This window comes from Sardina pilchardus, chromosome 2, assembly GCF_963854185.1.
Source record: "Sardina pilchardus chromosome 2, fSarPil1.1, whole genome shotgun sequence".
Classification (NCBI taxonomy): Eukaryota; Metazoa; Chordata; class Actinopteri; order Clupeiformes; family Clupeidae; genus Sardina; species Sardina pilchardus.
Window position 1 is genome coordinate 10,737,172 of NC_084995.1, and position 25,987 is coordinate 10,763,158.

The window sequence follows — 25,987 nt, forward strand, 5'->3', positions numbered from 1 at the left end:
CCTGACAATATGGAGGCTCTCCTTTCACCCAATGAAATCCCTCCACTCTACCCTGGCAGTCGTCTGAATGGCTACTGCACCTTGTATGATGTGGCGCCATTCAGAAGCAGGAAGAGTGAGGTAAGGACATACAGATATTGTTTTAAATATCTGTGCAGTGTATCTGTAAAATGTCTTGTTTTTTGCATGTCCATTCCAATCAACATGTTTCTTCAGGATCACAAAGGGAGGGTCATTTAATAGTTTTTTGGCCTGAAATATCAACAAACTTTTTCGAGATTCGTGGAGTGTGCCTTTAATCTCCAACTCCCCCCTGTCCTTTAAAACTCCCCCTGCCCTGTGCCTCTCTCCCAGGTGAGAGGGCGCTCGTACCGAGGCGCGTCCCGCGGGTCGCTGGGCTCTGTGTTCGGCCAGGTGCAGGACGAGCTGGCCAACCCGTCCGACGTGCTGCAGCAGCTGCTGGCGCTGCCGGGCGAGGAGGAGGACCTGGAGGAGGCCCTCAGGGAGATCTCCCGCGAAATCTCCTCCGAGTTCTCCTGCGCCAAGGCCTCCGACGTCGACAACAATAGCGCAGGTGACAGCTTGTGTCTAGTTCACACACATGCACAATCACATACACACACAAGCACACGTGTACTGTACATGCATACACACATACACACATGCACACACACACACACACACACACATACAGTATGTAAGCACGTGCACACACGCACATGCACACACACACATAAACGCACCCCTTTATACCCAGTTAACAGCAGACTTTTGCACTGTGCACCTGTTTCTCCCAGCCTTAGACCTGGAGCCCTACAGTGACGTGCGGCGGCGGATCGCGGAGGCGTCCTACGTGCAGGACCAGTACGTTCTGACCCGCTGCTCCATCAGCAGCGACCGCGGACTCCTCTCCGCCTCCCCTGCCGCCTCCGACTGGACCGGCCCCGGCCTGGACACGGGCTCCCTGCCCCAGGGGCTGGAGAAGGTGGCCCCCCCGGACACGCGCGGCCTCTCCCGCTGGGAGTCCCCCTGGCAGCACACCCCTCCCTCGGAGAACACCGACCCCAGCCCTGGGAAGGTGGGGGTTCTGAGGGAACAGCAACGCCTAGTTTTACTGCACAAAAAACACATGTTAGAGACACAACATATGGGGCTGTTGTTATAACACCTTCAGTGAATGTGAATGTAATGGTTGTTGATTAATGGTAGTTATTAATAAATCTGTGTCCACATTTGGTGTTGGTGCGCCAGCCCAGATCATGTATCCTCGGCAACACACGTAGACTACGAGTAATGATAAACTTTATCTGTTTTTAAATAGTTTAGAGTTGTGTGTGCTAAATGTCTAAGGTGAGTGTGTGTGGCTCTGATAATATCTTTGTTTCTCTCTGTGCTTGCTCATTGGCTACCTGCAGGCGGTCCGGCTGGCGGAGCGCGAGGAGTGTCGTCGCAGGCAGAGGGCGCTGGCGCGCTGTGCCATGTCCGCGCGCAGCTTCTCGTCTCCGCAGGGCGAGCTGGACATGCACCGGCTGCGGCGGGCGCTGGAGAAGGTCTCCTTCGACCAGGCGGTGGGCGGCCGGCTGGAGGAGAGCGACAGCGAGACGCAGCCCAGCCTCAGGGGGGCGCTGTCCCGCAGGAGCCTGACCGACTCCAGTGAGAACGCATACACACTCACACACACACACACACACACACACACACACACACACACACACACACACACACACACACACACACACACACACACACACACACACACACACACACACACACACACACACACACACACACACACACGCCTCTGAACTAGGCAACCAAATATCAACCCACCCACACATAAAGCATGCACTCCCACTAATATTCCTTCTCTCTCATTCTATTTCTCTCATTCTCTTTCTCTCTCTCTATCTCTCTCTCTGTGTCCGTCTCTCTCTCTCTCTATCTCTCTCTCTCTCTCTCTCTCTCTCTTTCTCTCTCTCTCTCTCTAGATGGCTTGCTTTTTCCAGCCTCCCCTCTAGATTGGGATGGCTTCACCGACCCGGAGTGCTTCTTTGCAGCCGCGCCGTCTGACGAGCCCCAGGCTCTGCAGGCCCGGTCCCTCATCCACGGCCTGCTGGGGGGCCGGCCCGTGTCCTGGGAGGTGGCTGTGGACCTGAGCCCACTCTGGGCCCCTCCGAGCCCCACACCCCCAGCGGCTGACCCCTGGGGAGAGGTTGTGCATCAGCTGGCCGCTCGCTCTGTGATCCGTGACTTTGAGAACATGGCGGAAAAAGAATCCGACATCGAGCATGGTGGGTATGAGCTGTTGAATGCCTCTTATCAACTTGCCACGTTCCTCACCTCTGGCCTCGTATCTCTATAGCTTTCACATTTCACACAAGACATTTATGCAGAGAGTAAGAAGTAAGTAAGAAGGGAAGTACTGCCCCCTGCTGTTGGAAAACGCAAATTACTTCTTTGAGTCCCTATAGGTCCCCTAACTGTAGAACATACTGTGAAATGTACATACATCTAGTTCATGTTATCTGAAAACACATTGTTGTGAAATGTATTAGTCACAACTGGCTAAAATCACCTGTTTTATGAATAAATGCTGAGACTTCAGTTCTTACTAGCTGTCATAGTTGTTTAGTTGTAAACCAAATGACCTATAGGTTCTACTACCTAGTCAGGCTTAAAATGTCTCCATGAAGAGCTCCCAGACATGTGTGCGTAGCGATGTCCTGCAGGCGCTAGCATATTAAGCGTGACCTTATCTGACTCACGGCAGCTCTCTCCTCCAGGGCCGGTGAAGAGGTACAGGATGAAGGCCATCCAGACCAGTAAGAGCTGCAACATCATCTGCATGTACACGGCCTTCACCGCCACCGACTCCAGCAGCAGCAGCAGCACCAGCAAGGGCCTGCAGGACCCACCCCAACCCCTCAGCTCAGGTAGCACCGCGAGCACGAGCTCTCACTCTACACACAGGCTGGAACATGGTCATGGTAAACTGAATGTGCATGAGTAATCATACTCTATTGGTTTCTACAAGTATAACCATCCTAATCATACATACATCTCAGTGCATATCTTTTATTGCTTTTTGGTATTTTTGTATTGCTTATGTTTATTGTTGCTTATATTCTTTAATGTTGTGTTATAGTATGTTATGATTCCATTATTATAATCTAATACATATTGTTATATCATAATAAGAGGAAATGATTGTGCTTGTAATTGTCGCTGTATAAGTAAAAGGTTGTTATTGTCATAACGGCAGCAGGCGTGCGTTTCGGGACGAGGCGCGGCTCCCATGCGGGCGGCAGCAGGAGGCAGAGGTCCTACTCGGTGGGGCTGGGACGCAGGCCGTCCAGCCGGGACAGTGAGGAGCTGGAGGACACCTTTACCTCCACAGGTATACCTACGGATGACACAAATGAAGTGGCCTAAAGGGAGTTCCTGAGTAACATTACAGTCACAGGCCTCATGATCATGTACACTTCATTTCAGACCATTTCAAAATGGGCTGAAGCTTCCTTGTCGTAAACAGTAAACAGACAAATATAATGCAGATACAGACACACAGAGAAATCTTGATAATAATAATAATAATAATTATAGCATATCATATAGAATATTGCTATGGCAATATATTTTACAGCATTGCATAATGATTGCATGTCTAGAACAATCTTTTAGAAAATATTAAAAAATATCAAGTAAATATCCACAATATTTGATGGAAAACAACCTCTCTCTTGATGAATCAATTCTCTCCCAGCTGTAGATTCGAGGTGCTATGTTTTCCCTCTCCCCACTACAGACAGAGACGACACCCCCGCCTCCCCCTGCAGCCTGACGTCCTGGGAGAGCAGTAAGTCATCGCGGGACGGACAGCACTGAGTCCTGGGTTACCTCGATCACAACATCTGCACTAGAGGACAGATAGCACTGAGTCCTGGGTTACATAGAGCAGAACATCTGCACTAGAGGACAGACAGCACTGAGTCCTGGGTTACATAGAGCAGCACATCTGCACTAGAGGACAGACAGCACTGAGTCCTGGGTTACATAGAGCAGCACATCTGCACTAGAGGACAGACAGCACTGAGTCCTGGGTTACATAGATAACAACATCTCCACTAGAGGACGGCACAGGATTTTATATCAACTGTGCTCCCTATACACTGTTAATAGAACTTACTTGTTGTATACTTGTAGAATGGTTACAGTCATACAAACTCAGTTTAAGGATATTGTTGATAAGTGTATGTTAATAACGATGAGTTGAACTGGGTATTTATATGTTAGGTTGCTGAGCAGAAGTGTTATGAGGACTACAGTATACACCCCCTGGATAAGAACAGAAATAACAATGAAATGTACCAAACAAAAACAAAAGCTGACACAGTGATTGAATTGAATAATTTGCTGCTGTCGGTGTGGAAAGAAAAACCTGAAACAAATTAGCTCCCCTGCCAAAACTGTGGACTGTTGTGGCATCGCTGGCATAAGTGTGCGCTTATCTGTGTGTGTGTGTGTGTGTGTGTGAGAGAGAGAGAGAGAGAGAGAGAGAGAGAGAGAGAGAGAGAGAGAGAGAGAGAGAGAGAGAGAGAGAGGGAGAGAGAGAGAGAGAGAGAGAGAGGCCGATGTGATGGATGATGACATTAACAGTGCTGTCTCAGGTACAGGCCCTGCCGCTCACCCTGCCAGCCCCTCCGGCACCTCCACCCGCTCACAGCGCTCCATAGAGAGCCGCTCCGTGGAGAGCTTCTTCGGCTCCAGGTGAGACCGCATCACACCTCAACACTGTAAAGGCTAGTGGCGGTTATCATCAAAAGGTGCCACTTAAACTCCTAGAGGTTTGATGTTGATTTAATGTGATCTATCCGCTATTTGCGCAGGTCTGTGCGTGGTAATGCTGAAAAATGTCCTAAACAATCCAAATGCTTCCTAAAACTGGGATTGGTATTTGTGGTTCAACTTTTTGTTCTGAGTAAATTGTACGGCACAAAACAGTAGGCCTACACAATGTACATTGTCTTCTTTGAGAGGGTAAGAGTCTAAACATGGAGGTCAAACCTCTACCAGGTTTGCTTCTAACGAACCACGAACACACCATGTATATGTCTCCTTGTACTCACAGTCCATAACTTTGATGACTGTGAACTCTCATCAAGTAGCAGCAATGTTTGGCCCTGTGAGACTGGTGTGTGTCTGCTCCTCAGGTTCAATCTGGGGAGGCTGATGTCCAGCAACGCCTCAGGAAAGCAGGCCGCCCTGAAGCCTCACTGTCTGTCTGCAGAGGCGGAGAAGCACACGGAGACAGACACCCCCAACTACCTGCCTCTGGTGAGCGGCCTTGACTTGATCACCTGATCAGAGAAACGCTTTCATGTGCAAAATGTTGGGGGAAAAACGAAAACGACCAGGATCTTCATGGGTTGCTTCATTGCTTGGCCATCTCTGTGACTCTGTGAAGCTATGATGAGTTGTGATCAAGTGATGAGGTAAAGAAACAGACATCTGGCCAACCCCCACTCATGTACATCTAATGGAGATAATATCAAAAGAGGAGATTGACAGCTGGGTTCCTTTCAGATCCTGGAAGTGTTAAGATAGACAAGAGAAGGAACATACCCTCTTGTAGATTGTATGTCGCCAATTGTAGATCATGACCGATTAGTTTGGTTTCTCAACTGTGAATATATTGCATCTGTGTTGTCCTGTTTCCTCACAGGTGCATCTGCAGTTGGCTTCCGGTGCTTTCTGTCTGAACGAGTCCTACTCTGAGTGCATCCAGATCCCTCTGGAGCGTCTGAAGAGGGCGTCCCCCTACACCAGCCACCGCAGCAGCCTGAGCCCCCCCATCCGCTGCACCTCTCCCCCAGCCAACCCAGAGGAGACGCCGGCCCCGAACCAGGCTCCAGCTCCAGCCCTGGCCCCTGGCCTCACCAGGGTGTCTGCAAGGCCCAGTGTGGGGGGCTGCCTTGAGGCTGACACTGTCCTCTCCGAACCCCTCAGCTCAGAAGAGGGCTCCCCGGAGCTGGCTGGTGGGGTCCCCCAAGCGGACAGCGGGCGCGGGTCGGAGACAGATATGTGCGAAGGGTCCCTTCTGGAGCCTGCTGAGCTGCCAGGGGATGCGGCGCTGGCCCGGCTGGACCTGGAGAGCCTGAGCTGGGCCACAGCGGTGGCCTTGGCCTGGCTGGAGCACCGGTGCGCCGGCTACTTCGTGGAGTGGGAGCTGATCGCTGCCAAGGCGGATTTCTGGCTGCGTGGCCAGCTGCTGCCCGAAGGACTAGACCTGGCGGGGCTTAAGGCGGCCGCACGGCAGCTGTTCCTGCTGCTGCGCCACTGGGACGAGAACATCCAGCTCAACATGCTGTGCTACAACCCCAACAACATGTGATCCACGCTATGCTATGCTACAACTCAAACAACATGTGATCCACGCTATGCTATGCTGTCCTAAAACCCAACAACACATGATCCACTTTACACTATGCTATGCCACAACTCCAGCAACATGTGATCCACACTATGCTATGCTACAACCCAAACAACATGTGATCCATGCTGTGCAATGCTATGTTATGCTACAACCCAAACAACATGTGATCCACGCTGTGCTATGCTGTGCTACAACCCCAACATGTGATTCACCCTATGCTATGCTGCAACCCCAACATGTGATCCACTCAATGCTATGCTATGCTTCATGCTATAGGGTACTACTGCTTCACCATGTAAAGGTGAGGTTTCTGCAGCTGTATGCCTCAGCTTTACTGCTGCAACCTCAGTAGCATGATTAAGCACATGGGGTTCCAGCTACCACACCAACTGCAAGCCCAAAAACATGAAATTAAAGCTTTGCTATGCTGCTACAACCAAATACAATGCTACTGCGGTGCTACTACGCTACTACTGCAATAACCACATAACACTACAATTCTCATGTTCCTGCCATGTGCGATTTGGGCTACACTAAGCCTACGACTTGGAAATATGATTGAAGCAATGCTTCTGCATTTTTTCTTTTCTTTTGACTTCTTTTATCAGCTTTTGCATTCAATTGAGATAGGACAGTAGAGATTGACAGATGGTGCCTCTCAACATATCTCCTCGATCCTCAAGGGGCATTCCCACTGATCTATAACTAAAACTGGATAGACTATCCCATTGTTGCTGCCCCATCTTTCTTTATGTAGATCAGTGAGGATCGAGGCCCGAGGAGGAAGGGAGGATGTATAAACGCTGAATGAGAGGCACCCAGAGCATGCGTGGGAGAGAGAGAGATGGGAGTAGAACGTGCACACGGCCATAAGGGTCAAAGGGCACTTAAACCCTACTGTGGTGTGGATGCTGCTCCACAGCTGCCCTCAAGTCCTACAACTCCTAAAATGTGATTCAAAGTGTCCTACCGTTGCCATTGCCTTGAGATTCAGGCTAATTAAGTGCTATTCTTATATCCTCTTCACTACAGGCTGTACTTGTTCAAGTCAATCTTTAGTTCTTTTTTCAACTTTATATTTGTTTCCTTGACCTTTTTAACTAGGTAGAATAAATGTACTTTGTATTACTTCATTTTAAGCTTTTGACACTTGCCGAATTGCTGTTAACAAACCGACAATCAATGAAGATCACATGAGATCTCACCACTGCCAAAGAGTGAACACTCAGTCATTCATCCATCCATCCACCCATAAGACACCACTTCAGTGACTTTCACAACCAATGAATACAAACACATCTTGATTTATACTTTGAATGTCAATGTTGCTTTAGACTCTATCGTATGGATCCCTTATTTTTCATCAGCCTGTGTCTCATGTACAAACATGCAACACACACATTGTAAATGAGTTTTGGACTGAGATTTTCTTTATTTTTTTTTCAATCTTTACACAGCTATTAAATAAAAGCAAAAACTCAGGTCTATGTTTGGAATTAGCTGTGGATGTCATGCAAATCAATCACACACTCCACACAAAATGGGGATTAACTGCCAGTCAACACAAACAAACGTCTACTTCAAATTCCCTAAGCGAAGTAAATCACCTAGTCTAAATAGTTACCAATTTGCAAGCAACATATTTTTCAGAAATACATCATAAATTCATAAATCCTACTCCGTCCCAAGTCTGCATTGAATACTCTGACCCTATTCCTGAAACATACAGTATCTCTATGTCAGAATTCCACTGGCAAACGCATCCTCGGGAGCATTAAGCAGAACCGCTGTATGACTGAACTCTGAAATCTGCTTTTGCAACAGGAGCCACATACACGTTCAACATACTGCATGTACTGTAGTTGTTGATGTACCTGCTGGGGGAGGGAGGGTGGTGGTATAAATTGAGATAAAAAAAAATAAATAAAAAAAGTCAGCTTAATTTGCAGCAAACTTCAGAAACTCCCTGATATGTAATTAAATACATTACGCACATACTGTATAAACTACTTGTTGGACGGTTTCTAAAGTAATGTGTATTTATCAATGTTACAGTAACAGAAACATGATATTGCTGAAGACTCTTTGGCTACACACCATTCACATTGTTTGAAATCCTCACTATGGGGTTCATACCCCAAATGTAGAAGCAATAACACACAGCAAAAATATAATGAAATAAGAAAATATACAAAAGGACAACTACAGTATTCCTCCTTACAATCTTATAATGGCCATCAAGGAAAAACACCAAAAACACCCTCCTCATCTTCCATTTAAGAATACCGTCCATTCCTTTAGTCCTGAGAGTTCTCATAGCCACCCCCTTAGACACAGGTTACACCTTATAGTGGTCCAAAAACACCCTTTGGATTCAAATGAAAACAAAAATGAGACAAAACCAGGAACAGCTTCAGAAGATGTTGACGGCTGTGCCGATAAAGTAAGACTGGTGTTCACCCCATTGGGTCCCTCAGCCTCCTAATGGTCATCTTGACCAATAAGAAGCAAGCAAAAGGCGGAGGGAGGGGGCAGAGCTCTGTGTTTTGCCCTCCGTCGCTTTCGGGGTGGGGACAGTTCAGTGGGGTTTGGCAGGTTGGTAGGTGAACTTTGACCTCAGCGGCGCTTGGCCTTCTCCTGGGCGGCCGGGGTGGGGTTGAACCACAGGCACAGCAGGGCAATGAGGTGGCACACGTGCAGGGAGAGGGAGCTGTAGTGGGTGGAGGGGTAGGTGTTCCACGACAGCTCGATCAGCCCAAGGATCAGTACCCTGCAACAGAACGACCACAGACCAAGGGTAAACATTTCAATCATATGGATGAGGTAGATGTGTATGTATGTATGATAGTAGGTAGTTTAATAGCCACGTAAGCGAGGCTGATGGAATTTTTGTTTAGATCAGCGTGTTAAAATCTGCACTCCATTTCATACACTGAATACACACTCAGGTGAGTTCCTGAGTGCTCAGTCTGTTTCAGTGTGATGCTTAATGATGTAAAAAAATGGTCCAAAAACACTCTTTTCAATCTTCATACAACACCTGTTATCTGTTCTCTAGAATACATGGATGCCTATCATCTATGCTTATAAACTTTTTATGTTCCAGAGCTAAGAGATACATCCACATAAAGCACACACGCACACGCACACGCACACACTCCTTTACTCCTCACCTGAGCAGGTGGGCCATCTTCTTGACCCCTCCGCTCCACAGCAGGTAGGGCAGTGTGTGGAAGTACCACACGTAGAACTGGTAGTGCAGCGAGCGGCTGAAGCACATGCCGATGAAGTTAGAGGTGAAGAGCACCAGAACCACCTGTGAAGCCATGTTAAGGAACCCGCACATCAGATAGAGTGGAACACCGTTTCTAAGAACCCATTCACCATTCATTATTAAACATAGCTGAGCATGCGTTATTATGGAGGCCAGTGGGTAAAGAGATGTTTATTATACGAGCCGAGCCACCCCAGCATCCCCGGTTGGACTGCATCAGACATTAGCATTATTACTAAAGCCTGCTTTCTCAAGACTTGTTTCCTACCACACAGGTCACAAACAATCCAATACTCAGGAACTCAGGGAGGTCATCCATGTGAGATCTGATATTCAAATATTCAGTACTAGCTTAAATGCACGTGTGACTCAGGCAAAACCTGACAAATGACCACCTTAAAGCACACGGATGGTTGAAAACAGTAAGGATATGATCAGAGGTGAGTTTCTGAGCAGGGACATCCCTTGCAGCAGGGTCCTTCAGCAAAGCCAGCATGCTCTCTCCAGGCCTGAAGAGCAAGAAAAAAAACAATTCTACCTGAAACAACAGCAGAGTAGCAGGACACACAACTCACACTTTTAAGTGAATAATCGTGATTCATTATCAAAATCATTACATTTATGGCCTATACAAATCTGTTAGAACTTCAGCAGCAATCTAGACAAGTCATGTTAAGGAAAATAAAACACAGTGTAATGAAGCAATATACTGAAAACATTGATACAAATACAAACTTGATTAGCTAATGTTGGGTGGTATGCGTGCGTGCGCATGTGTGTGTGTGTGTGTGTGTGTGTGTGTGTGTTGCTAATCACCTCTTCCATCGGCGCCAGGCGAACAGCGCCAGCGTGATCAGGTGGGTGAGCAGCAGCACCAGGTGGAAATATCGGTTGAGGAAGAGCCACTCGGGCAGGAAGCGCCAGTTGACTGTCCACTTGAAGAGGAACTGCCGGCCCAGGTCAAAGGCCCGACTGATGTAGCCCACAGGGTTCTCTAGCAGGAAGGGCAAGCCTAGCAACAGCTGTGGGCGAGCAAGGGACACATGTTTGCTGACATGGCACTAAGAGTAGGTTTGGACAGAAGGGTGGCAGGTGTGTGTGTCTGTCTGTGCGTGTGTGTGTGTGTGTGTGTGTGTGTGTGTGTGTGTGTGTGTGTGTGTGTGTGTGTTTTGGGGGGTGTTGTAAGGTGAATGACGACGGCTCAGTAATCAAGCGCCACACGGCTGTGTCCAGTGTCTGAAGGCCTCACCTGGATGGCGGCACAGAGACTCAGTTTAGGGATGGTCTTCATCAGACCAAACTCCGACAGAAGGAGGAAGAGGAGGCCAGGGGCAAACAGGAGGACGTTCATCTTCACAGACACAGCTAAACTGTCCACAGGAGAATTGAGCAGAGAACAAGGGTCACAACTCAACATCCAATCACCACAGACACAGCTAAACTGTCCACAGGAGAAAACAGGGGGGAACGTTTGTCACAGCTCAGCATCTGTCGTCATGGAAACCACTAATGGTCAGCCAGATCAGACAGCAAAAAGCATGAGACAGAGAGCAGAGCCACTAGCACCTCTTCAGCACTCTCTCTGTCTGGCTTTACTAATGGTACTTGCCTGAAGAGTCCACAGCCCAGGGTCCAGCGTCCATCCAGGAAGAGGTTCACAGCGCCGAAGAGGAGCATCATGGCCACAGGGTCATTGAAGAGACGCAGCACAAAGATGGAGTGAATGCGGTACGACGCACAGCACACGAAGAAGAACACGTACGGGGGAACCTGCACAGATCACAAGGCAGCAGAAACAGAAGGGGAGGACATCAGTCACAGTCAGGAGAGTACTAGAATGCAAGTGCTGAACATCAATACACAACTGCCTCAACTACTGTACAAAACTTTTTTTCAGCCAAGTACAGCCTTTCATGCACAAATACTTCAGAATGAGATGATATCAACACGTGGTAGGCCTACCTTTTTAGTGCGGTTGTAGATCCGAAATACAAGCAAAAGGGTGATCAGGTAGAAAACAGCAAAAATATACTGCCCAAGTCGGATGTTCGCCCCGTGGTCAGTGGCATAGTATAATGCAGTGAAGACGTACACAAAACCAGCTGGGTACCTGCATGCAACACATGTAAACAACTGTAAGAGACCAGAGGTGTGCATCACCTTTACAAGAGATTTCCACTAAGGAGACACAGAAATGCCATGATATGATTGTGGCAGAGGGAGAGAGCTGGTACCCCACCAACGAGCAACAACATCCAGCACCATGGCTACTGTCCAGAGGAGCAGGTTTGAGGCCAGGTGAGGCGGTTAGTCTCTCTCTTTACCACAGCCACCTTACAGCACAACTTACACCAGTGGCCCCGTATCACCCTTGAGTTGTGTGTAGTCATAAGTCCCATTGATGACTCCTTCAACCTCATCCATGTAGGCCTTCCAGTCAATTTCTGTATCTGCAATGAAGATGCCATCACATTTAATTAGATTATGTCCGAGATATGTGAGATTTCATCGGCATGTAATAAGGTGAATGGCTGTTAAGATGTTTAAATATAGTTATGCTGGACTTATCCTACAGTTAACTTTCACGGTGCCTTATAACTAACTTAGATAATAGCAATGCAAAGTTTTGAAGATTCATAACGCAGAAGACAATTACAGTCTACGTGTTTGCATTGACTGGGAAATGGTGGAAATACTGTACAGGCTCAAAAACTAGACTCATCCTGACATTTGGAGAATGAAAGTCTAGTGTTGTCCCTGTTATCCTAGGTCTATGTGCTTACATGCTGGCTAGTTAGCTAGCATGCTAGCTACTTACATGCAACTTTTTGAATGACCCATATGTTGACACCGATTTCCAAAAACCAGAGGAGCGCTGTAACTAGCAACGTGTATTCCGCTTTGAATAATATGAGATGCTTCTCCTGCCATATTGTGCGTAATGTTGCCCATAATCGAGATGTGGCACCGGCAGACTTCTTCTTTCCGACTCCTGCCATTTCAATATACGTGGAGCGTGGAGGCCATACAGACAGCAACACGCGTAAGATCCGAGCAGCTGCGCAGTGACGAGTTGGAGTTTGACGGATGGTCACGTGACATGGGAGAACTTCGCCACGTGACTTACCCGGGATCACCTCCTTATGTGGAAGTAGGTTGACAGTCTATGGTTGCGCTCACAACAAACGTCAATGTCACAGGTCAGTTGTGAGAAGTATACAGTTTGTAATCTAGTTATCCAGAGAACAACGTGCAAATGTACACTGTCGTGTTCTGTTTTACTGTCCCAGTCTTGTCTTTTGAGGACTAATAATGGTCTTGCAATGGTAGGTGGCTAGCCAGTGCACCCTGCTGGCTAGCAAGCTAACATGGACAGCTGCTTGTTTAGTTAGGGACAGTTGCAGTGTGTGACAAGAAGGCTTTAGAGAGAAAATGTAGTAATTTAGGTTTCGCTTGGTTAGTTACAGTTTAATAGTAAACCCCAACGCTATTCACATTTATCTATATATTGCACGATATTGATTACAAATGTTTAGGACTCAGTTGTCAGGTGTAGGGCTGTTTACTCAAAGCATTTGAAAGAATTGCAAAATCCTCTTTTGCCAGGGCAGAGAATAAACGTCACAGACGAAGGTCAAAGATGTAATGCATATTTTATTGATGTTTAATATTCAAATGATCATGCTCGTGCATCAAACATGAAATCACGTTACGAATTTGCTGAATGTGGAATGTTGGTTTTGTTCCACAGTGTCGTGGGATGAGAGGACAGTAAAAGTTCTAGATAATGGAGGACTATCCATTAAAAACTTTGGAGATCGTTTGTCTTGGCTCAAGCCTGGCTCTCTCTGGTCTCTTCTACTACATCTACAGAAAGAAACGGAAAACGGTGGACAAGCTTAATGTCAGTTTCCGGTTTATTACTCTGGCCATATATTCTATCACTGCAAGCAAGAACATGTTCTGTTATGTGTTGCTAAAATTATGATTTGTGTTTTCACAGGACGCACCCCAATTAGCACTTGATGAGGAACTGGCCAATCTTCTCAACCAGGCCCCAGGGAAATGCCTGCAATATGTAGTCATTGAAGGTAATCCCATGCATTTGAAGTAGTTGCCTTTTTATAGCGCACTGGTCATCTTAACTGGCAGGCCGCCACTCACATGAGACTGATTTTCATTACTCTGCAACTCTCAAAGCTGCTGCTGCATTTTGCACTATTTTAAAACATACATGTTCAGATGTGGCGATAATGCCATAGATGCTATAATAGAGGTGACGTGTACAGTATATCCATTTCCAGTCTGTGGCCCGAGGAAAGGTTCACCCAGAATAGTTTACAGAGCACATAGCAGAACTGGTCAGCTGTTACACACATAGGAGTCAGAATTCAGAACTCAGAAGGTGGGACTTGCCTATAAGGACTATACTGTAGGTGCCTCTCATTCAGCGTTTATACGTCCTCCCTCGCTCCTCGGGCCTCGATCCTCATTGATCTACATAAAGAAAGATGGGACGGCAACAATGGGATAGTCTATCCCTTCTTCTATCTTTCTTTATGTAGATCAGTCAGGATCAAGGCCCGAGGAACGAGGGAGGACGTACATGTTGACACGCTGAATGAGAGGCACCCTCTGATTCAGTCCATGGGAGGGGAGAGTTCCATCTCTAAGGCCTGTTGTTCATATACTGTACAGTACACTAGCCTGGTGTAACCAGTGGCAAGTTAATTCTGGTAATAGATAGTGTCTAGACAGTAGCCACTATCCACAAGGGGTTGTTTTCAGTCTGTGCTTTTACTGATTGACGTAGACCACTGAGGGATCTCTATACTTCTTACTTAGCCAACAACAATGCAAGCAGATTTATTAGGGTTTTCACAAATTCTGTCAGGAGTTCAGACTTTTGTCTAGCGTGGCTATCATCAGACTAAGCTCCATCTTTTAAGATTGAACATTAGTCTGGGGAGTCTGCACTGTATTTCTACTGCACAAGAGGCGTTATCAATGGGCATAGTTCAAATGACTCTGTACGCATTTAGATAGTACTTCAACCAATCAGCCCAACGATCTGGGTGCGCCTGATGCACCAGCAAACATGGACAGAACGCGGTAGAGATAAATGTGCAGGTTTCTAGCCTGAGCTGCAGGGCGATATCCAATCGCCATCAGATTGAGCTGGGTTTACCCTAGCTAGCTTCTGCCCTCAATAAAATGGAATTCCAGCTTAAGTTCTGGGATGTTTTACGCCTTTACGATCACTTCCACCACTGATGTGCACTACAAGCAAACACTTCCACTGGCGGCTGATTGGAAGCCTAGTGATCCATCTTGTAAAGAGATTTCCCAGGCTATAATTCCAGTGAACATTTAGCAATAGTTGCCATGCTGCCTGAATACTTTCAGGGTTCAAAACTTTAACCACTGGTCTCATGCTGTGGGTATAATAATCAGTGGTTCCATGTTGGTGGAATGGGTTGCCCGGTGCTCTTTGCTCTAATGCTAGTTTTGAGTCTTTTAAGAGGTGTCTTAAGGCTTATCTATTCAATATGCACTTACTAATCTATTAGCGTTTCTTATATTTATGGTTTGCATATTATAGCGTTGTTTTGTTTCCATTAGGCCATTGATTAAATGTACATTGTTATTATAATTGATTGAATTACTTATTTATTTACTATTATCCTATTTAGTGTTTGTTTATTTTCATTAGCTTTGCTTCTATTAATACTGTTTATGTTGCTATTCCCTTTAGTCGACACTAGTCGACACTAGTATGGTTGCTACTAAGCAACCATAACCATATAACCATAATACCAATGCATGAACTCTTCATTAACCACTTATATCAAGCAGAAACAACTAAATAGTTTGAAACATCTTACTATCACCATTCTCTGCCTTCTCTTGTACAGTAACTTCCCCCAATGTTGGTAGAAATGATGTAACGGCATTGTCCGTCAATTATTGGTGACCTGTGAGTGACCATCATTTGGTCCCATACAGTATATGTGGTAATGCGTAACTGTGTGCTTGGCAGGCGCCGTGCAGCCGATCGGCGAGCCCCTGAGGAGCCAGTTCCAGGAGGCCAGCGTGGGCGTCATCCAGAAGCTGGTGCTCCGGGAACACAAGCTAGTGTGGAACAGCCTGGCACGCACCTGGTAAACAACAGCCTCTGTTTTTGGTGCTGTCAGCCTGCTGTATGGGAGTACCAGGTGTGGGTACCCGATCCGTGCCGCCTGCCCGATCCATTCTGTGCATGCTCTTAAGCGATCCGCCAGAAAGCGTTGAGTTCTCTGCTCAATCTGTACCACGCATACGTTAAGTCTCTTGACAGTTAAGCTGAACCATAGATACTGTATACAGTAAGACACAGCATCAGTGAAGCTGTTATGAGGAAGAAGTGGAACAGGAATGACTTTGTCGATGAAGTGCAGACTAACGATCCAACCCACAACATTTGTAAAGTTTTTGTGTTGTTCTTCGTACAAGAGTAAATAGAACAAGAGGAAGTAGCCTATTCTCACAGGAAGTTTTTCTCACCAAGACTGTACTGTAATCAAAATAGGCCCATTTAGCAATACATTACTTCCCTTTTAGGCATACACCACAACATCTTTGTCTTAAACATCTTGTTCTGTTTTCTATTTTTTATGTTTTATTTGTTTGAGTGTTGTACTTTGAGAGCAAAGTTGACCGGAGTCCTTGTTTGTTTACGCTAAACCTGGTCAATAAAGCCAGGTTTGCCTGATTGCTAAAAAGCGAAGCTAAGCAAATAAACTGGTGAAAGCGTAGTAGAACAGCTTGGGCAGTGTCAGGATTATCATCTGTGCATGCGTGAACATCTTGCGCATGCACACAGCGGATCAGACAGGTACCCACACCAGGCGTTGAGCTGGTTTTTAACGCAGCAGCTGAATTGAATGTATCCAAGGAAGAACAGCATTTTTCTTTGCCGCTGAGTGGTGAAGTGGGATGCAGTACTGCAGCTAATGATTATCCTTCCCTCTTACTTCCTCTTTTCTTCTTTTCTCTCACTCTTTCTTTTGCCACCTCTCTTTATTTCTCCCCCTCTCCGTGTGTCAGGACGGACAGCGAGCGCGTGCTGCACCAGCGGGTCAACGCCGTGCCCTTTAACCTGGTGGGCTCGGGCCAGGCGGCGGTGCGCGTGCTGTGCCCGCTGGAGGCCACGGGCCCCGAGATGGAGGTGATCCACGAGAAGTTCCACCAGGCCACCTACGGCTTCACCGACCTCATCGGACAGTACCTGAGCGGGGAGAAGCCCAAGGGCCAGCTGGAGACCGAGGAGATGCTGAAGGTTCGTCGCACTGTGTGTGTGAATGAACCTGCTCTTCCCCTGTGCATCGCTCTAAGGGGCTTAGTTGTTCTGAAATCAGTGCAAACGACGGACTCGAGTGAATGGTTGCCATCGAGATGCAGCTACTCTAACTTTGTGTTAGCGCATTACTATAGAACGAAATGCGATCAAGGTGTGTGTTTGTGTTGGGTTTTACACCGGCATCGATCGCGATTCAGCCAATCATAATCTTTGACATAATCAAAGGACTGGAATTATCAGTTTTAGAATCAGTTTCCTCTGTTCCCTCCCTCCACCACTCCACTACCTTATAATCCCCCCTCATTCCCTCTAACTGGCTTACTTCAAGCAGATGCCCCCCTGCCCTCCCGCTCCGGCTCCCGTCGATCTGGGTTGTTGAAAGTGTTTCTTGATTCTCTGAACTATCTGCTTGACTCTTGACTCTCTTACCTCACTTCCTGTCTGTATGCGCCATGCCCTTTATATTGGTAATGGACCAGCCTCAAGCCACCCAGCTGATCCTGGCTTCTGTTCTGCTCAAGGCCTCTTCCTGTTTAAAGGATGTCACTTCCTTGCCACCATTGCTTTGTGCTGGCTGTATGGGGGTTCGGGCGTATGGCTCCTTAATAGTGCCTCTAGACTGCATCTATCATTAATACTTTGATTGTGTTGTGTCCAGGTGGGTGCAGCACTGACCGGCGTGGGCGAGCTCATCCTGGACACGGACCGGGCGGTGAAGCTGCGGCCGCCGGCCGACGGCTCTGAGTACTTCCTGAGCACGGGCGACTTCGAGGCGCTGCGCCTGGAGCAGGAGGGCCAGGCGCTGGTGTGGCGGGCGCTGGCGGGCACGTGCGCCCTGGCCGGCGTGGCCGTGCTGCTGTGGGCGGCGCGCCGCTACTACCGCCGCCTGCAGGTCAAGTGGGAGCGCGAGCGGCTGCGCCGGGAGTTCGAGCGCCTGGGTACCCGCGGTGGCGGCGCCCGGGCCACGTCGCCCTCCTCCTCGGCGGCGTCGGGGGCGAACGGAGGAGAGGAGGAGGAGGAGGGGGAGATGGAGCCGCTGGAGAACGCCTGCGTGGTGTGCCTGAGTAACCCGCGCAGCTGCGTGCTGCTGGACTGTGGACACGTGTGCTGCTGCTTCAGCTGTTACCAGGCGCTGCCCCAGCCCACATGCCCCATCTGCAGGCAGACCATCAAGAGGGTGGTGCCCCTCTACCAGGTCTGACACACACACACACACACACACACACACACACACAGGACTCAAGAAGGACTGGAGGAAGGTATGCATCCTAACTCCTACCATGGACATGTACTGTCTTTCTCTCTCGCAGACACACACACACACACACACACACACACACACACACACACACACACACACCTGGGTTTTACTGACAATACTGCCGGTCTAAGCACTCATCACTAAAGAGGTGTGTTTGTAGAGGGAGCCTGTTTGGTTGACAGATGTCAGATGCAAAGAATCAGAGTGTCACTCCTATTTCATACATCCACCTCCAGCTGACCTTCCCAGACAACACAGACAAACGCATGCTCTGTGCACAACCTCATCCAAACAGTTGGCCGTATGACTTCTCTTTACATACCATGTCTGAAACAGGCACGGTATAGAGGGACAGAGTAAAAACCTAAATATGTAAGCATGTGTAGACGTACACATACGCGTACTGTACACACGTACATACGTGTGCAAATATTATTTAATGTGCATCTGCACACCTGTTGGGGGCTGCTTTCTGTAGATAGTGTAAATTCATGGCAGCAGTGCATTTAGTGCAGTAGGCACTGTCATATGTCCTGTGTAATAGTCCATGAGGTATTAAGTTGACCGACCATACGCACAAGTTCTGCATCTATCAAATGTGAATTTACAGTAGAATGGTTACATCAATCTTCCTCTCACTTAAGTATTGGGGACCTCTCTCAAGAAATGTATTTGTAGATACCAGTCACTTAAGAGGATTGTACCCTTCCACCTTTAAAATTTAGAGATGTTATTTTCATACTATTGTGAGCTTTGTGCCTTAATTTGTTAATAAAAATAGCTGCTTTATGACATGCTGATTGTCTGTGCACCATGTTTCAGATGGATACTGATTGAAAGCTCTAAGTTGCCGCTGGAGAGTTCTCAGCTTGACTAGGGCACATTTCCAGAGTTCTAGGGTTGGGTGCTCTCTTTGGACTTTTGAATAAAACATCTCAGATCTGACTGACCGTGATGGCTTTCTTGTTGTTAATGCCAAATGCACTGCCTAAACACATTCTTGCCGATTTGAAAGCCTTAAAAGCATTTACCATATTCACTCACAGTGACATTTCTAAGCTTTAGTTGTAGCAAAGTCTATTCGTTGTCTCAAGACGACTTTACTAATAGTACACAGGAAAATGTCATAGTAGCTGTCATCAAAATCATGCAAAAGTTGAATTAACAATATGACGTCCCTTTGCTAGAGAGCCCCGCTATTCCTTTGATCATGGGGGGAATGGGTGGAGATATATCAAAGAGCAAGTCTTGCACATGGACATACTATGTAAATGGAAAAACAAGGAACGTTTCTTTGGTGGTGTAAGGGTGAGGCTGGACGGATTGTCTTAAACAGGTGGGTCGGATTGGTTGGGTCAGTGGGCGCTATCAATCTCCAAAGGGGTCATATGGGCTGCACGATCCAATCCCTCTGGAGTTCCAAAGCCAACAGCTGCACCAGAGAGGACTGAAGCGGACCAAGAGGCGCAGACGTTACGTTAATCAAGGATATTTGGCTGGACTGCCCCGGTGAAACACACTTGCTTTCTGTCTGTTACGGCACTTCAGTTGAGACCGTGGAAAAATACTCCTACCCCTCTACCACTCAAATATACGCTGAGGGCAGCAGTTACCACAGTGCTCTTACTTTTGTGCTGAGCAGGCCAAATATGCGCATTTGGGGTCATTCGTCGCTGGGCAGGCTTGCATTTGTCAGAGGGTTAGGCTGTGTTGAGTAAAAACAAACTAAAATATCTTCGTTTGCTGACGCGTTCATTTGTAGGCTACTGTATGCATTCGATTTAATTGCTGCGTAGTAGGCCTGTCGGCCTTTAGGGAGCAGTGATACGATTAACCACTAGATGGCATTACAATACAGGCTGCAAACTGGCCACATCTGTAGGCCTTACCATCATAACAAGATGTTTGCTTCTTTTTTCCAGTGTGATGCACATGTGTACCGTCTATTTTGCACAACTAGACTATTGCATGTCGACAAATTATCATGTTGCATTCGATTGGGTTAACGTTTATTTGTATGGAAACGCGAGGCGGTGGCCAATGCCGTATTCCATCGACTGCAGTATTCCATGCATCTAATTGTAACTGTCTCTGGGACAAGGGACAATTAATTCTAACGCTGGGTTACAAGTGGCACACATTTGGTGTGTCAGGTCAGACTGCCCCAAGGAATTTTGGCTCAGTCGAGCTGGCAGCAGCTGCGCCAGAGTGTGTTCTCTGTGCGGAAGCGCCCCGACAGCCACGGTGAAGACAAGTACCGACCGCTCATTGCCTTTTCTGAGCGTTCTTGCGACTAGAGGGGCAGACAGCAGTTCTGAGAGTGAAAAAAAAAACAGCACGTCGCTGCCAATTACCACTGTCACCCAGCTGGCGCGGGAGGAGAAGTATGCCAGATTTGACCCAGATACTGCCAAAACGTGACATAGCGCCTCGCTGGTGTTTTCGCGAAGAGGGACCCCTGAGCCGCAGGAGCTTGGATTCACCCCTTGAATAGGCCTAGTGTTATTCCAGGTCATCACTTTGATCCCAGGCCTGCTGGGTGTTCCATTTCTAAACTTTTCCCGGTGATGTTGCTGCTTGTTACAGCTTTAATAGCTGCAGCCATTATGTCCACAAGAATACACGATTGTATGACCTGTATTTATCCTGTCTGACTGCGATACGGGTCAGCAGGCTATAGCCTAATAGCTTACAGTCACAGACCTATAGGCCTAATGCTGAAAATAACATATCCACTTCACTTCACTTCAATTCAATTCAATAAAAGGAACATTTTTACACGTCTAAACACACCGACGTTCAGAGAGGCGAGTTGAGTCTGTGCGACACTAAGCGCTCTGTCTGACAAAGAAACATAAACGAATACAGACTTCACTTGTACATGTACACCCATAGGCTACTAATGATTGATAGGCTACTGCGAAACTATAGACTACGCAAGGACACTGACAGTCACACACGCATTCGTCAAGCGCAGTGTTTTGCCGTATACGGTGGGTGAGTCAGAGTGGGCGCTGTGCGGTGACTCAGCAAATGCAAGTGGTGTAATTGGGAACTCTGCGCTGACGGCACACCACAGCATTGCAGACGCATGTCCTTGTGAAAGAGCTGGCAGATCGACTCCACCACATCATTAAGAGGCTGGACAGCAGCGACCTGCGAACCAGGCATTGAGAGAATTAGAATATAGGAGCTAGGCTATCAGCTCACGCGAGACTAGATTTCTCACACTGATCAGCCAATATCTGATTGGTGTCTTGATTTAGCGCCAGTCATAACGAGTAGCCTAGGCCTAGGCTAGCCTAACAGCTCCTATTTCAGGTAATAGATGAAAGCCGTCATACACAACAGTTTTAAGGTGGTTAGGGGAATATAGGATATGGGTATAATTACAGCGGAGGACATTTTGAAATCTGAATTGAAAATGCAATGTCCTCACAGGTATTGGGACCTGTTGCCATGCCAACAATGTTAAGCCCTCTCTCACCAAACGAAAATTAATACAACCAATATAATATAGTCTAATAGTCCACAGTCGTTCACGTTCAGAAATGTGTAAATGTTTGGGAAGTAGGCCTATGCCTTTGCATATCCTATCCCAAAAGTGAGGAGAACTGACCGAGTTCTCTCTGATCGCTGGCCTTGGTGCTGAAAATACTCCTTTCGGAAAGCATCTCATTATAAGCCTAGGCCTACTAGAAGCTACTAACGATAGCCTATAGCCTAGAAAACAGCTCACCATAGGCTTCTATTTGGATAGTTGACTCCTGAAAATCAGACAAATATGATCAAAATAAGCACAGCCTTGTGCTGAAGCACCGAGCTTTTAAGCGGGAGACCACATGGGTTTGTCAATAGCCTACAAACCTACTTTTGACGCAAGATTAGCTTCACCTTCTTGACGCACAATATGACGATGCCAGTAATATCAGCCGTCACTACATTACGGGAAATCCACCAGTTGGCTACCCAATACGAGACATACTCATTAAGCTAATTGATCCGTTGAATGTGGGCACAACCACATATGCCCGATCACGAGGAATCGATGGACTAGACTTTTATTGCAGATTAGGTCCAGACGTGTTCAAATGAACGATCAACAATTTCCACTAAAGTGTAGACTAAAAAACAATGCTGAGAAAAAATGAATTCTATACCCACATTGGTAGGCTACATAAAAATATGTTTTCCAATAACCTAAATTAGGCATATATACTGCATTTAAGCTACCAGAAACGTCTAAGCAGTTAAATCACGGTTAAATCAAGGTGAGAAAGTAATTGTAGCGTAACAATGTGCGTTGAAGCTTTTTCATCCTCTCCTAAACGCTGTGAGCCTGGAGTGACGTTAGGATGCGTTGTAACCTTTTTTTGCATAGGCTCTCCTTCAGCACTTTCCAGACTTGCCTGTTGATGTCACCCTTGGTCCTCCTGGATTCCCCCACCACATACACACACGGCGCGCGCGCGCGCGCGCATACACACATAAACACATACACACACACACACACACACACACACACACACACACACACACACACACACACACACACACACACACACACACACACACACACACACACACACACACACACACAACCCGGATGGATGACTTCACTGTTCCGCCTGGGTTTCCTTTATGATCCTGGGATCTCCCAACTCTCTCCACAGACCTCTGTGAACAACCAAGGCAGACGCACTCTCCTCTTCCAGCTCGGTCAACACTTGGTATCAACATAGCCTACTTGCACTGCTTGCGCTTGGGTCCTTAACCTTTCGGAAGCTGGCTGTGCAAGGATTCTTCGTGTTCTGTTCAAGGGATTTCCATCGGAGTTGGTGAAAGGTGCATTTATTTGCAAGGAACCTCGCTATTCTCATCGACTGCGACGAAAGCATCGTATCAGTTTTCAACTTCGCCCTTCGAACCAGTCTTTTGGTGCCATAATGTCCGAAGTACTGCCATACAGCGAGGGGAAAATGAGCGGCTATGGAACGGACAACGATGTCAGTCAGATGTCTTTCAGCTGCGGGCTGCAAGACACCAACTCTTTTTTCGGGGCGTCACAGGCAAAAAGACCCCCTAAATTGGGCCAGATCGGCAGGGCAAAGCGAGGTGAGAAACGTTTCTGTTTGTAAAATGTTAAGAATGGCTACCGAGGTCGCCTTTTGGTAACTTTATATGATTAGATAACATTTGAATTGGTATTGTTAAGAAGCTCAACACAGAGAAACGTGTTACTGTAGTGCCAAATCGTTTTTTAGTTTTTCGATTAGATATATGCAACGATTTGTATATTGCAAGTTCCTCATAATAGCCTAGATGTCAATGCTTTTGTGTTCACGACTTACTTAACCAAATGCCAGTATTTCATGTAGTGACGACATGTGTTATTGAAGTGTGCGTGAGAAATTTACGCAACATATTCCACGGTTAAGCACAACGATTACTGCAACACTGACGTTCGTTGTGCAGTGTTTAAATGATTTGGCGCAATTTGTTGTCTGATCTTCGCTTGGCATTTATGAACTTGAATGCGCTGTTAACACCGATCTAGTTTCACGTTTTCTCCTCTCAACATCTTGTTCACGCAATCTTTTTTTCCCTCCTTGCAGTTGTCATTGAAGACGACCGAATAGACGAAGTTCTGAAGGGAATGACAGACAAATCATCACCCGGCGTTTAAGCTTGAATGATGCCTTTCAGACATTTTATTTTTATCACCGATTTGAAGCACTTGTCGGTTGTGCATGTTCGAGGACTGTTATGGAGATGGACGGCTCGAAGCGAATACCGAGAGGGCAAATAGGAGAACGAACGAAGAGAGAGAGAGAGGAAGCTGAAGAGATGGAGAGACGAAGAGAGATTTATTTTGGGGTTGCTGGCCATTCTCCAATCGAAACCCTACTAACACTACTGCTGCGCAGAAAGATAGTTGTCTGATAACGTGCAGCTCCGTCCTTAAAACCTCTGCTGATGTATAGCGATGGATGAACTTGCCATTATTTCACGACCATTCTCTTCCAAAAGGCGCTGTAAGAAACAACAAAAACTACAACTGGAGGCCGAATTTCATTTCAAGCACTACTTCTGTATTTGTACAGTATCTAAGCTCAATGACATTGCCCCCCATAGCCTACGCGCTTTCACTGTCAACACAGACCGTGGCGATGCATTCACTGGAGCTGTTCTTTTACGCACCGTTCCAAGTTAGAGAATGCATTCCGATTGCTGCTAGAAAGCTACTACCAACCGACCAACCCGACACATAAAGTCGTCACATAAATTTAAGAGACCCAGTGTATGTAAACATAATTCCGAAAAGGGTGCAATGTTGGTATTCATTTTATTTTCGGTTATGCACGTTTTGAAATAAACGTATGCATCTTAATAATATCGGAATATTTTCTTTGCTGATATTCCCTTCTTTGGCGGTGCATTAGATCGCCATTGTGTAAATGCGCAGTTTTATTTAACATCAAGACGCCAGTGGATGAGATATTCATGAGCATAAAAGTAATATGAAGACAACACCAATGATTATTTTTTAATTTTTGTTTCTCTCATAACCTCAGTTGATTTGGGCAACATTGTTTTCGTATAGATAGGCCTACTTTTTTCTCCATCTCTTTGCATGAACTCTTTCTCCGGTGCCAATGCAGGTGCCGCCACACTTCTTACCCTGGCACGCTTCTTTTTAAACAAAAATCATATTTGTATTTTTATATCTGAATATTTGTTATTTAAAATGATATGCTAGTCTATCGTCTTACAATTCATCAACAAAAGATGTTTGTACTTAAGAGGAAGTTCAGATTGAGGGGAACAGGTTTGGTTTAAGGTTCCATTCAAAATCAAGAATGGGACATTTTTTAAACAAAAGACTTACTGAATGTGTTTTGGGTTTTGCACACATCAATGTTTAACTATTATTGAGAAATCGTATACTGTGACTTGAGCTTCGTTGATGAGTTTGTTAGAAATGGCGATTTTAGAGTCTATTGCACTGTTTACGAGTATCCTCAAATAACGTGTTGTTATTTGATTGGTTTTGGACATTACAGCTATGTTTTTTATTTTTGTTTATTTTGTACCATTCTTTTAAAGAATCTGATTATGGTTTGTTGTGCATGATACCTTACAATTTTCAATAATGGAACATCGTTTTATGAAGCAAAAAAGCAACAAAATGTCATGACATTCTAAGAATGATTCATTGTATATTATGATACCATTTTCACTCTACTTGGTGAACTAATAAATGGTGAGAGAATATATAGCACTGGATCTCCTGTCCTCATTTGTCAATACACTAGGCTACAACCAATCAGCTTTAAGTCAGGCAGAGTCCATCTTATGATCATATTTTATTTGTGTTAGCACATACTGCTCATTTTAATGACAAGCTCCAACTGTACAAGGCCAAATGAGAGGAGGATTGCCACAAGATAATCATGCAATCCTTGTAATTGTCTTTCTTTTGAGACAGTCAGAAATACAGCCCTACAGCCCCACACAACACAACTGTGTGTCCTGATGCAGCTGAGTGCATGTGAATGCACTGGGACCTTCAGTTGACCACAGGGGGACATACAGGACCCACCCCGTAGAGAGTGGCACATGAGAAGATGTCAGTGGTCAGGGTGTTTGGCCTGAGACACCCCTTAGAGACCCCCGCAC

The 25,987-nt window shown here is 46.5% G+C and overlaps 4 protein-coding genes across 4 annotated transcripts in view; 3 read left to right on the forward strand and 1 right to left on the reverse strand.

Moving 5' to 3' along the window:
- Nucleotides 1-6,391, forward strand: part of vwa5b2 (von Willebrand factor A domain containing 5B2) — a 17,038-nt gene extending 10,647 nt beyond the window's left edge. Inside the window, exons 11-21 of the mRNA XM_062530844.1 lie at nucleotides 1-120; nucleotides 355-574; nucleotides 798-1,078; nucleotides 1,416-1,653; nucleotides 2,019-2,291; nucleotides 2,784-2,933; nucleotides 3,263-3,397; nucleotides 3,806-3,856; nucleotides 4,674-4,767; nucleotides 5,211-5,334; nucleotides 5,723-6,391. The exon at nucleotides 1-120 is cut by the window's left edge and continues 66 nt beyond it. Coding sequence (XP_062386828.1) covers nucleotides 1-120; nucleotides 355-574; nucleotides 798-1,078; nucleotides 1,416-1,653; nucleotides 2,019-2,291; nucleotides 2,784-2,933; nucleotides 3,263-3,397; nucleotides 3,806-3,856; nucleotides 4,674-4,767; nucleotides 5,211-5,334; nucleotides 5,723-6,391 — 2,355 coding nt within the window. The remainder of the gene's footprint in view (nucleotides 121-354; nucleotides 575-797; nucleotides 1,079-1,415; nucleotides 1,654-2,018; nucleotides 2,292-2,783; nucleotides 2,934-3,262; nucleotides 3,398-3,805; nucleotides 3,857-4,673; nucleotides 4,768-5,210; nucleotides 5,335-5,722) is intronic.
- A 1,450-nt stretch (nucleotides 6,392-7,841) lies between these two features.
- On the reverse strand, nucleotides 7,842-12,761 carry alg3 (ALG3 alpha-1,3- mannosyltransferase). Its single transcript, XM_062518628.1, has 9 exons — nucleotides 12,526-12,761; nucleotides 12,058-12,157; nucleotides 11,670-11,817; nucleotides 11,317-11,477; nucleotides 10,957-11,077; nucleotides 10,524-10,729; nucleotides 10,139-10,216; nucleotides 9,607-9,750; nucleotides 7,842-9,203 (listed from the first exon to the last, which is right to left on the reverse strand). The coding sequence occupies exons 1-9, from the start codon at nucleotides 12,704-12,706 to the stop codon at nucleotides 9,050-9,052; spliced, it is 1,293 nt and encodes a 430-aa protein (XP_062374612.1). The 5' UTR covers nucleotides 12,707-12,761; the 3' UTR covers nucleotides 7,842-9,049.
- A 72-nt stretch (nucleotides 12,762-12,833) lies between these two features.
- mul1a (mitochondrial E3 ubiquitin protein ligase 1a) lies at nucleotides 12,834-19,101 on the forward strand. Its single transcript, XM_062518661.1, has 6 exons — nucleotides 12,834-12,907; nucleotides 13,459-13,611; nucleotides 13,711-13,798; nucleotides 15,748-15,868; nucleotides 16,794-17,025; nucleotides 17,705-19,101. Exons 2-6 carry the CDS (start codon nucleotides 13,495-13,497, stop codon nucleotides 18,245-18,247), a joined length of 1,101 nt encoding a protein of 366 aa, XP_062374645.1. The 5' UTR covers nucleotides 12,834-12,907; nucleotides 13,459-13,494; the 3' UTR covers nucleotides 18,248-19,101.
- A 3,868-nt stretch (nucleotides 19,102-22,969) lies between these two features.
- Nucleotides 22,970-25,589, forward strand: camk2n1a (calcium/calmodulin-dependent protein kinase II inhibitor 1a). The gene is made up of 2 exons (XM_062518674.1): nucleotides 22,970-23,422; nucleotides 23,923-25,589. Exons 1-2 carry the CDS (start codon nucleotides 23,254-23,256, stop codon nucleotides 23,991-23,993), a joined length of 240 nt encoding a protein of 79 aa, XP_062374658.1. The 5' UTR covers nucleotides 22,970-23,253; the 3' UTR covers nucleotides 23,994-25,589.
- Nucleotides 25,590-25,987: the final 398 nt, after the last annotated feature.